General features: G+C 35.6%; 1 protein-coding gene across 1 annotated transcript; it reads right to left on the bottom strand.

Moving 5' to 3' along the window:
- Positions 1-3,213: 3,213 nt before the first annotated feature.
- Positions 3,214-13,595, bottom strand: LOC135609590 (glycosyltransferase BC10-like). The gene is made up of 11 exons (XM_065102998.1): positions 13,295-13,595; positions 12,173-12,747; positions 9,042-9,140; positions 6,806-6,906; positions 6,654-6,725; positions 6,335-6,425; positions 5,388-5,468; positions 4,786-4,845; positions 4,556-4,678; positions 4,428-4,466; positions 3,214-3,698 (listed from the first exon to the last, which is right to left on the bottom strand). The coding sequence occupies exons 2-11, from the start codon at positions 12,551-12,553 to the stop codon at positions 3,570-3,572; spliced, it is 1,176 nt and encodes a 391-aa protein (XP_064959070.1). The 5' UTR covers positions 12,554-12,747; positions 13,295-13,595; the 3' UTR covers positions 3,214-3,569.
- Positions 13,596-15,791: the final 2,196 nt, after the last annotated feature.

Below are 15,791 nucleotides of genomic sequence, written 5' to 3'. Positions count from 1 at the left end.
GGATTGGAGATCGAATTCGAGATGTCGTACGACGATGTGGAGATCGAGGACATGGAGTGGAGCGAGGAGCTGCAGGCCTTCACCTACCCCTGCCCCTGCGGCGACGTGTTTCAGATCACCAAGGAGGACCTCCGCCTCGGCGAGGAGATCGCCCGGTGCCCTAGCTGCTCCTTATTCATCACCGTCGTCTACAACCCCGAGGACTTCGCCGCCGACCCACCCGACCCCAACAACAAGAAGACCCCCGTCCAGCCCTCGCCTGTCGCTGTCGCTTGAGGTTAGGGCTTTTATCTCTTTGTTCGTTTCCATCGTCCAAGTTTTGTTGTTTTTGGGCATTAGACATTAGAAAGTCGGAAGGTAGAGAACCAATAGGGAAGACCAATCTTTCCTTTTCCTGTTTTCATGGTAAATGAACAAAAATTTTAGTGGAATTTATTGGTTGGGCCTCACTATAAGTAGGATAAGACTGTCTGTTGTTCTGTTTTGTTTCATACATGCCATTAACTTGTTTTTTATAAGGAGGAAGTTTAATTATTGTTTTTGTTTTCTTTGTCAGAATACGAACATGCCCAAAAAAACCAAAAACAAAAACAAAACGAAAAAGAAAAAGAAGCTATTTGCATGTGATGATTTGCACTCTTGGGAGGATAACTAGTAGCTCAATTCTTCTATGCAATATTAAGTTCATCATCGGGTTTTATATTCAGAAGGTCACATATAATAGAACAGTCATGGAACTAAAATAGGTACTCATTTGATATGCATTTGGGTATTATGAGGCCTTGATGGAGTGGAGACCAACCATATTTATTTCGTTTGCTTGGAAGGGAATAACAGGATTGTTAATAACAAGTGATGTGTAGGACTAGCAACAATGGATTTTTTTTTTAATAGAGAGAATAGAAAGATAGGAAAGAAAATAATAATCGAATTATAATTTAAAAAATAAAGGGATAACACTCTGGCTTAGGGAGCAAACTCTCAAAATGAAGGTTTGCACCTCCGCACATAGATGATGGAATCATGCTATGTGAAAAACAAATGTGATCTTGTGGTGAAAAGAAATCAATTTATTGATTCATCTGAATCCAAGGCTCAAGTACAAGAAGAGAAGGAAAAATATAAAAAAATAAAGAATTATAATTGTTTCAAATCAAATATATGATTTGTTCTTGTCTTTGATTAAGAAGATAATATTCTTGAATTGATTTGAAGGATATATATATATTTTAGTGATATTATTGATTTATAGACTTAACATATCTGCAGCAATCAAATGAAAAAAAATGAAGGGAAATATCTGCAACATTCAAGATAAGTCATTGATACTGACTAGTCTTGATTCAAGAGATCGTTATTTAGGACCTTGTTGTATATCTTTTGCTTTATCTACTAGAGGTTGCTTAGAGGGAAGAGGCTGTACATGACAATGACTAAAAGTGAAATGAAATAGGAAAGAAGTTCTTTTCATGATTAGTGTACGACCAAGATCCACTATCTTATGTTTATAAGCAATTACTAGAGGTTGCTTAAAAGAAAGAGACTGACCATCTTTTTCTGGTGCTTACCTGTTGGTTTGTGTTTGTTGGTGGTTTATATGGTTTTTCAGGCAAGTATCATTTTGCAGGTTGAACAGTAACCGCTGGGTTATCTACAGAATAGATCAAAATTCCCTCCCACTGGATTTGGTCTAACATTTCCTCCCAACTCGGAGCACTTGCAATTATATGGACAACCAGAAGCATATCATCCTAATTAATGAAAGGAAAACATGGTTTAAGGAGAAGTATCTCATTTGGATATAATGCATATATATTATATTGATAAAGAGCAACTTTGGACTGCTTTCAAATCCAGATACTAGTCATCCTTGCGGGTTGTAGTAGGATGGAAGAAGGAAGAATAAAGAAATAGATGAATCAACTAATATTCATTGGTAATTATGTAACCCAAAGGCTAGTTAGCAACCGAGGAGCAAATTTATGTCTTTAGACATTGGAAGAACCTCCAACAAGGAATTATATCAATCTAAAGACTGAGGCCTATGAAAATGGAGTTACATGTTATAAAGACTTGTTTGGGTGAACACCGCCGCCCACCCCCCCTCTCCACCAAAAAAAAAAAAAACTGTGTACTGCAGTGTGCTAAATTATTCACTAGTTCTTTTTTGTTCTATACCACCTTAGCTAGTCAAGATTTCAACGAAACTATTTCAGTGCTCTGACCCAAATTATATTTTTGCAGGGACTATTAGATGTTCATGGTGATGGAATGATGGGTCATTGTTTTTCAACTCGGGGATCAAGTTTCTGAATGAAGGCTTTCAAAGTCTGCAGAGAGCTTTTTTTGGTGTTTTTTCTTATGTAGGTCCCTTCTTTGTGTTTGGCGTCTTGGACAATGATAAGCTTCTATACAAGGGAAAAGTTATTCGACACTAAATTTGATTAAACTATGAGACGATATGAATTATTGGTAGAGTATCCAGCTTCTATACAAGGGAAAAGTTATTCGACACTAAATTTGATTAAACTATGAGACGATATGAATTATTGGTAGAGTATCCATTTGTAGATTTTGGCTTATTGATATGTTCATATTTTTTTTCTTTTGTGGTTGAAATCTATTTGCCACGCTGTCACTGTTAGGAATAAATGAGTCAGTATTTTAATCTGAACAGATTCAGCTGCCAAATAATCTGATATCCGGTGAAATTGGTGGATAATATCTTTTGGAGTTTTTATTCCCTTAGAGGTGGATATTGTGATTTAAATGTATTATTCATCATCTTTTTAGTAATTCAAGGTGATATGTTTAAGTGATAGGCGATGATATAATGCACAGGAATGTCATACGATTTTAATTATTTGTTTTGTCATTTGTAGAACATCATCTTTGTATTTATTCTTGTTATATGGAACACATGTATCTCATTTTGTATGTTAAATTAGCATTTCTTATCATATAATTAATAAAAATATTATTTTTATTATAAAATCAATTATATTATAACAATTGGTTAATATATTATATTAACATATGGGTGACCCAAATAGCCTTTAAAAGCATTTTGCAAGAACTGAGAACTGAGAACAGGAAAATGATTTTTGGTGGTTCAACCAACAGGGCTCTCTAACAGATGCTCCAACAATTGTGATTCCATAATGAAAACAGAGGCCATATAATATAATATAATCTATTTTACTGTTGCAAAGATTGGCTTTCCAAAATGTAAGAATTATATGATCAGAGCATGCATTCCCTGAAACCTCTTCCACTACACAAAAGAATCAAAGACTTTGGACTTGTATGGAGTTGAATGGAGACGACAAAATTTGCCCTCAAAACACAACACCCAGGAAAACACATTGTAAAGAGGAGACATCCACAGGGTGTAGTGCACCAACAAAAGGAGTCACTTTCACCCTCCTGCTCAGAAACATAATTCTGAGTCATCCCAACTGTTCCAACAATCTTCTGTGGCTTTGATGTCGAGATTGGTGCCAAAAGAGTTCGAGCTTCACAATCTACAGCGTGTCGTCTGAAGGTAGATCCCGAACTGTGTGGATAAATCATATGACGGTGTAGTTGGAGAATAAGTGAATCAGATTGTCGAGAGCTTCGGGGTAAAATTTCCTCGCAAACAAGTAGCATGGTCTCTTCATTCCATTCCATAAACAGGGTTTCTGAGTCGCCACTTTCTGCAAAACAAAGAACCCAATACTGTTATTGGTCTTTGATTTCAAAGCACTGCAAGCACAGATACTCAAGTTTGGCCAATTGATGTCTCTTCTGGATATAAATGGTAACATCAAACGGTTGGCTGCAAAGATTTTGTGAAGATAAAGACATGTCAAACTTGCAAAGAACATGAAGTTCTTGTGGTATTATTTAAAAGCTCAAGTTCTACTGGCTCATCAAATATTATTGGTGCTTAAAACACTATTAAATGAGCAAAATTATTGTTTGTGCTAGTATCGGTCAGTATTTTTTTTCATCCATACTGCTTGATACTAGGAAATCATCAAGATTAGCAGGTAGAATCTGAAAATTGAAATGTCCCTCATGCTTTTTTATGTTTCTACTGCTGTACTATAAAATAGAAACTGTCGAATGTCTTTTATTCTGCAAATGATAATGTGAAATGTTACCTATTATATGAAAGATAAAGACCCAAAAATAACCAGAATAATACATAGTCAACCACTTCAAACAATTATTGATATTTCTGCATCTGCTTCATCCAACTGTAACAGATAAAACTCTGGGGAAGCTTGGTAGTAGCTTGCAGAGATTTTAAACTATAATTTCCTAGTTTGATGAGTGTTTTCAGTGATCACGGCAACTATATGGCAAGCAAAAAGGGATAGGATAACATAAACCAAAAGAAGAGGAAAACAATGAATCTAAAACACAATTTAGTAGGTTACCTTCTCATCACTGGTAATGTGGTAATTCTCATCAAGAGACTGTCAACATCAACCATATCAACCAATGAGAATTTAGAGGGATCAGGACATTTCAAAGTATGAATTTAAATGAAAAAAAAGAAGCTTACTGTTATGTTCTTCAGAAGCTCATAAGTAACATCCTGAGCCCGATAAGCTTTCGGATGCCACTTTCCTTCAGACCAATCAACATGTGTCACCGACCAATTGGCCGTTCCAATAGGATCCACCATCTGTATGATGCAAAAATATCCCATCTGTTAAGAGATACTCTACTAAATTACCAGAAAAGCTGTTACCTAGGAGGGCCAACATATGCAAAATGGTCTCAGGTGCTTACATTGAATAGAGTTGGCAGATAGTGTTCATCAGCATAGCAGTTGCGTCCATCAAAACCTGGCTGAGAAGGTCAAGAAGAAAAAAACATCAGTATATTTCTATTGGCTGGTCCATCAGCCATTGTCAATGTTATGGGCCTAATGGCAATGACAATGTCACTGAATACCATAACGTTGCTTAATATGCTTTCTTAAAAAAATAAGGCCAATATGTAGTTTATTGTTGTTTCTAAAGTTTTATTTGCCTTCTTTCTTTGCTTTCCTTTTCTTGTAGTTCTAGGAAACTATAATAATTTAGCTACACAAGAAGCAAAGCTTCCTCAAACATCTATGATGTCCATACTAATAAAGAATATGCATCAATAACTTTAATTAGAAGAGAGCACAAATCTAATGCACAAGACTATGATAAATGTCGAGTCTGAAGAAGATCAAATGTAGGTATCCTTACCCTTGCAATAATTAACTGGCCATATTGTTTAGCTTTATCTAGGCAAGTCAACCCCATTATCTTATGTTTATAGATACTAGCTAATTTTCAATCCTATTGCTTTTGTCTTTAATTTACATATAGAAAACCAAGGATGAGCATTCATGTATTCACCTTGCAATAGAGCTTGAATTTTGTATAATAAAGGTTGTCTGCCAATACTATTAAAGCATGTCGTCGCTTCATTGAGAACCACTGCATTACATGCAAGAATCCAAGTGTCATGAATACTCTATAAAACATACTACATATGCAAACACAACTATTTTAATAAAGAAAAATAAATATTACATCAGCTGAATAGGTATCTCAGGATTTTTTTTCCACACGATTCACGAAATACAGCTCTAACTATAATGGAAGTTCTTATAAAAGTAAAAATACAGTTAAAATGAACAATTAAACTGTTAGGAAATTTACATACATATTGATTGTGCATGCATATTTTCTACTGATCATCAGACCATAATATCATACTTCATCTGGTGCATATCCTGGTCAAACATAACCAAGTTGAAAGCTAGGGCAACGTCATGTTGTCCTTAAGCGGCTTGGTTCAATTGCTAACTCGTGGTGATTTGTGAGTACCTCTAGTGCTAATAAATGTACCACATATAGTTATTCAGATCTTTAATTCATGTTGGCTTTGTTTTTCTTTTCTTCTTTCTTAATATTTTGTAGTACAAGGTAAAGGTAAAGGTATATATTATCTACTTTTTGATATATCCTTGGGACCTCAAATACTCTGTCCAAGTAAAGGTAAAATATTCTAGTTAATTAGACAAAAAAACTCTAATAAATAGTTCTTCCTTTTATATACAGGTTACTCATACCAGGATGAAAGCTTTGTAGAATTTTTTTTATTATGACATTAAACAATGTACAAGACGCTCACACATGGACATAAACTTGAGAACCATCGATTATACAACAATGCACTAATCACTAGGATGTCTCAAAGAGACTTAATAAAGTTCGCATCTTTTTGCATACCAAGGTTTTTCTTTATCTTTTCACACAATCTGGCTTTCCTGTGAATTGAAGAAAAAAGAAATGCTTGCCTGTGAACCCTTCCTGAAGTCGTCCTCCTCAATCTCAGGCAGCATATGTTCAGTGTACCTGGCATTTCCATGTGGACCAGGATCCCGGAAGCTGACAATGATGGCAAAAAAGAAGTAACACAACAATTGGAAATCAGTGCATTATCTGAACAGTTAAATAACTTAGCAAAGGAGAAATATGTTATGTGACATTTTTATGGAAAAGAGTAAAGCTGCTTAGAAAATTTGCCAGAATTGGTGAAAAATGTCATGATGTCACAAATAACCAAAATGAGAGAAGTCAAAATAGGTATTAGGAAAAAAATTATGATGATCTTACCTGTCAATGAAACTGACATTCGTTCCCATCAGATAATTGTAGACATAATCAAAATTATGAAGGGGAACACAGCTGTCATATGAGGAATGTGAGTGTCCATGTTGTTGGTATAGCAAACAGGGAAAATTTTGAAAAACATAAAAATCCATTACCTGTCGGAGAGCAACACAAAATGCTGATTCTCAGGGTCTTGGATTGCATTTGCCAGAAGTCTCTTCTCTGCATCAACCATAGAGATCTTTCCCCACACAACCTACATGTAGAAACATTTTGTTTTACTTTTTTTCAGAAAATATTTCATTTTTTACATTGCTTCCAGATAATTATAAATTCAAGCTAGTAACAATATCCTTGACTTTTAATTACCTAAAGACATTTCTAAATGATAGCAACCATTTTCCAGTCTGTGTTGTTCCAGTGGTCAATGACAACAAGTTTGCACATATGATGCATAGCATTATTAATCAGAACAACTTGTTACACTGTACTAAAACATAAGAAAGCTGCAATTTCATCATGAGTTATGATTTCAGCATTTTTACTTGCTATATATCAGAAAGAATCTTTGATAAGCCACCAGAACAGATAGTCAGACCTAGCGGATCTCAATGGCTCTTGCTGTACTTAAGGAAATCTAAGGTATCTCTCTCATGTTCTTGTTGACATCTCATTACCTTGTAGAGCTACCACTCTGACAGCAGTATCTGCTACTACTAGTTAGTGAAGGAGAAAGAAGGAAGACGAGATATCATCATAAAGAAGGGAGATGTCATGGAATTTGAAATTAGTTTATATAATGTAGCCAATTTATTTAAATGTTTTTTTTCTTATTTGTCTTTGCATTACCTAACATAAATGATAAAACTACTGAAGCATCAGGGCTATAGTGGGTCTATCACTAACTTGAGAACTATAGGTGAACAAGTTTAGGTAGTCTATCTAACATACATATAGCAACTTACTATAAAAGGATACATCCATTATTATATTGTATACAATTTTTATATTGTACATTTTATTATTTTATTTGAGCAGTTAGATGTCTTATGATATATGAAGGTAAAAGGATTTTTAGCATATTTTATTTTTCAAATTTTGCTTTAAATTTTCATAATATTTGACTTTGTTGTGATTTTTATTGATATTTATCTTTGTACCATTCCATCAACAAATCTCAAATCCCCAATCTGACCCAAACGATCATGCTCGTTCCACCTAGCAAATCCAAATTTGAATCTTGTTTAGCAACTCCAGCAGATTTATTTTGAATCTGTTCAAATTCTCTTGGGGCCAGTTTTATGGGCCAAGGTGCAATGACACACATACTGGACCATGCCCTGAAATTTTGTCTGTCCAATTGCTCCAGCCAATCCTGCCCAAGCACAAATCCAACTTGCAAGTTGCAACTGCAATGATAAAACCAGTAAAAATTGAGCTAAACATGCATCTCAATAACATTCAATCCTAACTAGTGTGTCATAGTATGAACTTTTTTGCTTCCAGCCAATAGGTAGGTACTTGATTTTTGTGCAGTAGGATGAGCTTTTTTTGCTTCCATCCAATAGGTAGGTACTTGATTTTTGTGTAATACGATGAACTTTACAGAGAGATTCCTTCTTAGACTGCTAAGCTGCTTCATAAGCCTTGATGGCACAAATTAGTCAAAATAAAGATATTTTCATGCAATAAGACTGGTATTTCAGTCATGAACGAGAATTGGACATTATGGAACCTGTTCAAAATCTCAGCATGCAACACTGACGAGCATATTATATTGGGAAGGATTTTACTCGTGTGGCTTCAATAATTTGTTTTTCAAGCTAAATATTAGTATCAAGTGTGCTAGCAGGATATAATGCATATTGAGTATTTAAACAAAGTATATGCAACAGTTGAGTAGATATGTAAATAAGAGATAACCAACAATACACTTTTTAATATTGTTATACCATGTATTAAGCATGAACAGAATTGCAGTCTCTAGACCAATCAGCTCAGGTACAAAATGGGATCAAGAAAATAACAAAGGGAAAAATCTGTATTAACTAGGACACAACAAGCATCAACTAATTCATGCTGAGAATGTAGGTCACTGAATATCTCATACGATGTGTAGCAATAGCATCTCATTTATAATCAAAGACTTCCACATGCACTGTAGCATACTACATGTACTGCAACAAATTTACACATCGTATTACTCAGAAAAGCCATTGTAGCGATTACCAGTCAGAATTGACTAATGATATTCATGCATGATATCAAAGATACTCATCTTCTTTTATTTAATGCATTTGCTTTTAAAATGATCTTTTATTATTTTCTTGTGTGCAAGTGGAAGCCACTAATAACTTGTATTAGGCAAGGAGAACATAGGTTTCCAAGTACCTTTGAACTTTGAATGTCTCGACCATCAAATAAAGGACTCACGTGGACTGGCTTCTCTCGTGATGCATGTACATAGATCGAGAATCTTCCCTCATGGCCCTGTAAATATAGATTTAGTTATGCACTTCAATCTATAAGCTGAATAAAATTCTATGTTATCATCATTTGTAGAAGTAACTAGTAAAACAGCTTTAGCTCCTCTTTGACTTGATCTGACATCCAAACAGATGGCCAACTTTTGATGAACTTATTTGCAGTTCACTATTAAACAACCTTCTGGCCAAACCAGATGAGCATTGTATGTAAAATATCCCATGCAGACAGCATTCTATATTATAACAGTAGATAGCACTGTGCTGACCACATGCCTATACATATTAAGTAGCAATTTTATGGAATAGTTAATTTCTGAATGAAAGTTTTGTTTAAGATGATTATATTTGTCATAGAGAGGCCTAGGAGACCATATTGAGCAGGAGGAGAAAATCTTGGATGTGGTTCACCGTTCTCTCTCTTTTACATATGAGTAGGACTTGAGGATTTATCTTTGTCTCTCTTTTCTGAGATGTCTAAAACCAATACCTGGCATGGCTATGTGTTTGTTTATAACATATATATATATATATATATATATATATATAGATATATATATATATATATATAGATATATATATATATATATATATAGATATATATATATATATATATATATATATATATATATATATATATATATATATATATATATATATATATATTATGATGACTGTTTTTCAATCATAGATGGAAAGAAGGTGTTTTTCTTGTCAGATTTTTTTTTCAAGAATTAATTAAAGAATATGTTCACATTTTAACATTTACAAGATAAATATGAAAATCTTTTAGCCATGTTATAAAAAAAAAAATCAATCTCCTGGGTCTTCCCTAAACGAATGCATCTTGTTTTATCCTTACAGAGATTATACTTTATGTAGGTTGGATTGGTTCATAACTTTTCTACGCTTGACCAGGACCTAGGCAAATGAATTTTCATACCTCAGCATAACTCCTTCTGAACACAAAACCAGAATTGATAAGGATAAGTTCATAAATGTTCATATTTAAGTATCGTCCATAAGTTCAACAGGAGGGAACAAGCATTGATTAGAAAATAAATATAAAATAAGAAGGTAAAAGATCAAAAGAGAGAGTAATCTAAGACAAGGAAAATAAAGGTAAGTGTATTTGAAAAGAAGATGCAAAAGAAAAGAAGTGATAAAAGAATGAAATTCACAAAAGATATACACTACAAAACAAATATATTTAGTATGAGGCTGGAGAAAGATAACATGAAGAACTACATTACATGTGTGGGCAAAGAAAAAGAAGATACAAATTTTGACATAAGACCTTCAAACATAGTCCAGAGTTACCTGGACATTTCATGTTTTGGTTTTTACCATGCCAGAAATTTGGACAGTTGGACACATTATAGGCGCTCCTTGATCATTTTATAAGAGAATGATGCTCTCAACACTATTTAAGATTCTGACACTAAATGAGTCATCAGATAACAGTTATGTCAGCTCTAAAAAAGGTTTTGTCAAATCATTACATAGTTAGTCTCGATAATGACTAATTGATTGCATAGTAGTCCAACTAATGACTAAATGAGTGCATAACCAATCTAAGAAGACAATCATTGCAGGAACAATTGTGTACCATGTCTCAAGTGTTTGAAATCACATATCAGATTCTCCTGGATGCCTCAAGAGTCCATAGCAATATCATGTTAAACTAAACTTCATCGCAGCTTCAATACATTTTGCCTATCTATAACATCATTGTCATAGTACATAAAAGCAAGGATTTTAATTTTGAATAATACCGCCCGTACCGGGCGGTATGTACCGGTCCGCCAGTAGACCGGTACGTAGACTGCCCGCTACCGGATGGTACCATCGATTGGGGCTGTTTCCGCCCCATTACCACCCTAAATTGGTCGGTGATAGTCGATTGGGGCTTTCTTCTCCCTCGACTAATACCGGGTGGTATTAGCCGAGAGAGAAGAAAAGGGAGAACCTGGAGATCCAGCGCCGCTTTCCCTCGATGATCTTGATCCATCGCCACCCTCCCTCATCGAACATCGCAAATGAGATATCGCCTCCTCCTCGTCTGAGGCGATGAGGCCTCGACGTCGTCGGCGACTTCTCCTCATCTGCGCAGGGAGAAGAAGCCTAGGCGATGTTTCTTCTCCCCACGCAGGTAGAAGAAATGAGGCGACGAGGTGGCGAAGTCGCCTTCTTTTTTTTAACTTTATACATATATACATACATATATATATATATATATACATATACATATACATATACATACATATACATACACATATACATACATATACATACACATACATATACAAATATATATATATATATACAAATATATATATATACAAATATATATATATATACAAATATATATATATATATATGTATGTATATACACCAAGCGGTACACCAGAATGTACTGCTCGGTATACCATACCGTAATGAGCTAAGCTCGATACTCCGGTACGGTACGAAATTACGAACCTTGCATAAAAGTACCAAGAGCCATTTTCGAGATCTTTAGTTTCTTGGGCTAATAATCATCCTAGGTGAATCAAATATCAGATACATTGCCATATGCAGATCATTAATTTTCATGTGTTTTCTTGATAAGTCAAATATTTGAATTGGACTTCCACAGGCCTTTTTCCCACAAGTTCCAATCTTCTATATGGTGAGGATCGGTTGTATTATCTAACATGCAAAAGAAATTGTCCTTGAAGTTCCACTCTTCTAAATGTGTTTGATCAGTTGCGTTATCTAACATGCAAAACAAATTGTCCAATAACATGATATACTATGTCTTTTGGCATAGTTCATAAGATGATCTTATGTGTTCTAATTTTCAAATGAGCAGATAACACATTAATGATCCAATCATATTTAATAGGTTGATCTTCTTTGACACATATTTAAGCAGGTACTTGAATACTTTTGAAACCCCTTGCAACATAGAATAAAGGCGATGAAAAATTGTAAAAGAAGCATTCAGTTCATGTAAAAGGAGAACTGCGAAAAATGGTAGTCAAATTAGGGCATTACCAGAAAGAATTTCTCCCAGAGTCTCTCGAAGGGCAGTGAACCAGGAGTCAGGAACATGAAAGCTATTTTTGAATTTTTCAGCTCTACAGACGGCATAGAAAGAATGTTTTTAATTAAAACATTCGAAGCAAACTCATCATCAGTAAGTACACGGGCCGTAGGAGGCAGCAAATCCTTCAAAGGACTACAAATGCTCGAAGAAAAGAAATAGCAAGCTGAATATCGACGAGGTGGATAGACGTATGCCCCAATCAAGGAGACACACACCAAGCATATCAAGATGATAATCCAGTGAGGCCTTCTCGATCTAGATCTACGGAATTGAACTGGAATGATTTGCACATTGCCATTGCGAAATTGCCATGCCTGAGGTATCTTCATCTTGCTCTTCTAATCACAACAGTTTCACCATAATTATGACTTCTTTATCATCAGCTACTACCACGTGATCTGTATGACCAAAGATCATCGGGAATCCACAAGAATCAACTCTCCAACTTCTCTTAATCAAAATGACAACTTAACTGCAAATATAAGAAAGAACAGGTCGGAATTGTTGCCTCTGGGGGGAAACCCTGGTAAAAACCAGATTGAAAATCCAAGTATCAACTTTTTACCAAGGATAAAACACAAAAATTCCTATAAACACAATACATTTCAGATAAATTCTTCGATTTTCCCCCTTTTTTACATTATTATGTTCTCAAAGCTTGAAACAAAAAAGAGGTAAAGAAAGAGTAAGAAACAACCAAAACAAAACATAACAAAAAAGGAAAGGACTAAATTGATTCTGTTCTCTAGCAAAGACAAATACGGCGGTACGGCTTCCAGCTACCAAACACCTCGAATCATTGCGATCAGGAAAAGTAACCCAAATCATTACTTTGAGAACATATTCAACAACCAACACCGATCGTGGAACAGAATAAACCCCACCGGCATCAAGCAAACAAATATCAGCCCCGAACCAGTTCTCGAACAACGGAAATGATCAAAATCCGGGCGTTTTCTTTGAAACCAAAGGAAACCGCAGCAAGAGCATGACTTACGCCGATTCGAACGACAAAGCACACGGGAAGCAGCCAAAGATCGAATCTTTGGTCGAGACGGAGGAGCAATTACCTCCGAATCGAAAGTGGTCGACCGGGGACGAGATCCAGCGGCGGAGGCCGCGAGGAAGATGGCGGAGGGAAGAGAGAGAGAGAGAGAGGAGAGAGAAAGCAATAGTATATGTAGGCGAGATTTGAAACAACTATTTAAATATTCGTAGATCGAGAACCCTCTCTCTGTCCTCTCTTTTTCTCGCTGCTCTCTGTAAACTGGAATCTCTTCTCCTTCTCGTCGTCACTTTCAAGGAGGAGAAGGAAGCATTCGTCTCTCTCTCTTGATCGCGTCGTGTGTTGTCCGAGAAGGCAGGCGTCCACTGTCGTGGGCCGTCGTGTGGTTGTGGATGCGTGTACCGGTGTAATATACGGCTCAGATAGAGAGAGAGAGAGAGAGATACATATAATTATACGTATTCGTATACGGGAGGCATTGCGTGGACCCGCGCCACCACGTCAGCGGTAGAATAACCCAACCGGAAGATGACAAATCGTCCGTTACTTTATATTCAAGTTCTTAGGATAATGTTTCGCGTCCCGAGGCACCCCACACGCCAACCTCACCCTCGAGATCGGCTTGTGTGCCCCACATGCGTCCCGAGGCGGGAGAAGAGCCACATGGGCTGAGGACGTCTGGTACAAATTCTTGGTAGGTATGTGATCCCACTTAGTTCACCACAATATGCAGTAAATCTATCTTTAATGAATCATCAAGTTGTTCTTCACATAAAATAAATTTGCATTTAATAAGTAAAATTAATTTGATCATAGTCCATAAGCTAACAACTGTTTCAATGTGCCATAGTAATTAATATTTTTTGTCGGAATAAAATTTGTGGCAATCATTATTATCTTTCCATGATGAAAAATTCAGTTGTTCTGACCTCAGAAAGGTTTATATGTTCTTTTTACCTTGCATCATATTCTACGTTTATACACTTAGTGATAGCTGCAAGGTTTGATGTGCAAAGATTGTCTTCGCTGTGAGGGAGAAGGAACCGATCAATCATCCGTTGACAATTCTAAGGGTCATCGGTCAAAAATGTGATGCAGAAGGGAATGAGTTAGTCAACCTCTGAGAGAGAGAGAGAGAATATAATAACACAATTTCTCCTTTACATGAACAGTGAAATTGGACCAATTCTTTCTCTGACACCAAAGACTATTAATAGTTTCTCAAGTACTTTGAGCATATTCCCTAATAATTCTTGTCAAATGTTTGACCAAAAAACTCCAATTTCCATCTAGCAAACAAGAACAGCTTCATATCAACACCCACACAAAAGATGATGATGAGATTTGATGAATGAGTGTAAATTACAACACCAGAGTGTCTTGCAACCAAAGCTTTTGGGATGTAATGAAGCAGAATATTTCCTTCAAGTAAATCCAACATAATCACTAATCATTTAAATCCTCATTCTTCAATTTCATGAATCCATTAGTAGAAAATTCACATTTATGATGCATGTGTTTGATCCTAGAAAATAAAGATACATTAAGCTAGAATAGGAATCATTCATAAGCCTGTTGATGATAGCAGGCTGACTTCTATCAGGGAATGATAGAAAAGCTCCTCATCACCTTCTCAGATAAAAGCCAAATGGAAGCTTCTGCAAGCTAAGACTCTGCATATAGAGACAGATCGTCTGAAAGCCATAAATTAGATTGATGAATGCAATCATTGACCTAACTAAATAACATATATGTTTATGTTATAGGAGAGTTATTGGACAAGGCACACAATTTGCTGTGGAATCATTCAAACCTACTATATTTCTCTTTCGTAAGCCACTGTAATTCTTATTGTTGACAAGGTCTGATTCCAGAACCTTTCAAGCTCTCTTGAATGGAAAATGGTGGTGCCAACGAAGGTAGCATGTTCTTCCTGGAAGCTGCTATCAGTCATCTTTCCTGGAACTGAGAGCAGAAGCAGCAATGGTTTGACCAGGTGATTTGGCTGGCAGAAACGGGAAGCATCATGCAAGCTAAGAATGAAGACTTGAGGTGTCATCCATAAGAGTTGCCGTTGACTTCACAGGTCATCAGATCGGTTAAGTCAAATCTCTATAGAGAGTTAAAAGTATCAAAATTTCTACAATCTCTTTCTTACTACATATTTAATTTTTTTTTCTTTCTTGATTACTCGTGATATGATGCAAAATTTTGTGTTCCTTCCACTCTTGAAAGTAAAAAACAAAGCAAAAAACAAAATTTAATTCAGTTGTAAAGGCAGATATTGTCATGAAGGTGGTAAGTGTGCAGAATAATCTTCTCCCAGAAGGTCTGCTTTAGAATTTGAAGCATCAATCTGATGACTTAAGAAGAAGAACATTCTTCCAATCTCTAGCTCAAAGTTCTTGAGGATGCCAATTTAAGATACTAGATATGATTCCTCAAGCTAGTTCTTGAGGTTTCATTTCCAAACCAAAATAAAATAGCAGATGATAACTACAAAAATCAAATCTTAAATGTTGTCAGCAATGTCATTGTCAGTAGCAAGAAATCAATAAGAA

Source organism: Musa acuminata, chromosome BXJ2-4 (genome assembly GCF_036884655.1).
Source record: "Musa acuminata AAA Group cultivar baxijiao chromosome BXJ2-4, Cavendish_Baxijiao_AAA, whole genome shotgun sequence".
NCBI lineage: Eukaryota > Viridiplantae > Streptophyta > Magnoliopsida > Zingiberales > Musaceae > Musa > Musa acuminata.
Note: the sequence above shows the minus strand (reverse complement) of the source record. Positions and strands in the feature narration are given on the sequence as shown.

Coding starts and splice junctions, on each gene's coding strand:
- LOC135609590 (XM_065102998.1), bottom strand. CDS start 12,553: ATGAAGATACCTCAGGCATGGCAATTTCGCAATGGCAATGTGCAAATC. Junction 6,907..9,041: donor GAGACATTCAAAGTTCAAAG/GTACTTGGAAAC, acceptor TTCTACATGTAG/GTTGTGTGGGGAAAGATCTC. Junction 3,699..4,427: donor ACATTACCAGTGATGAGAAG/GTAACCTACTAA, acceptor TTTGTTTTGCAG/AAAGTGGCGACTCAGAAACC.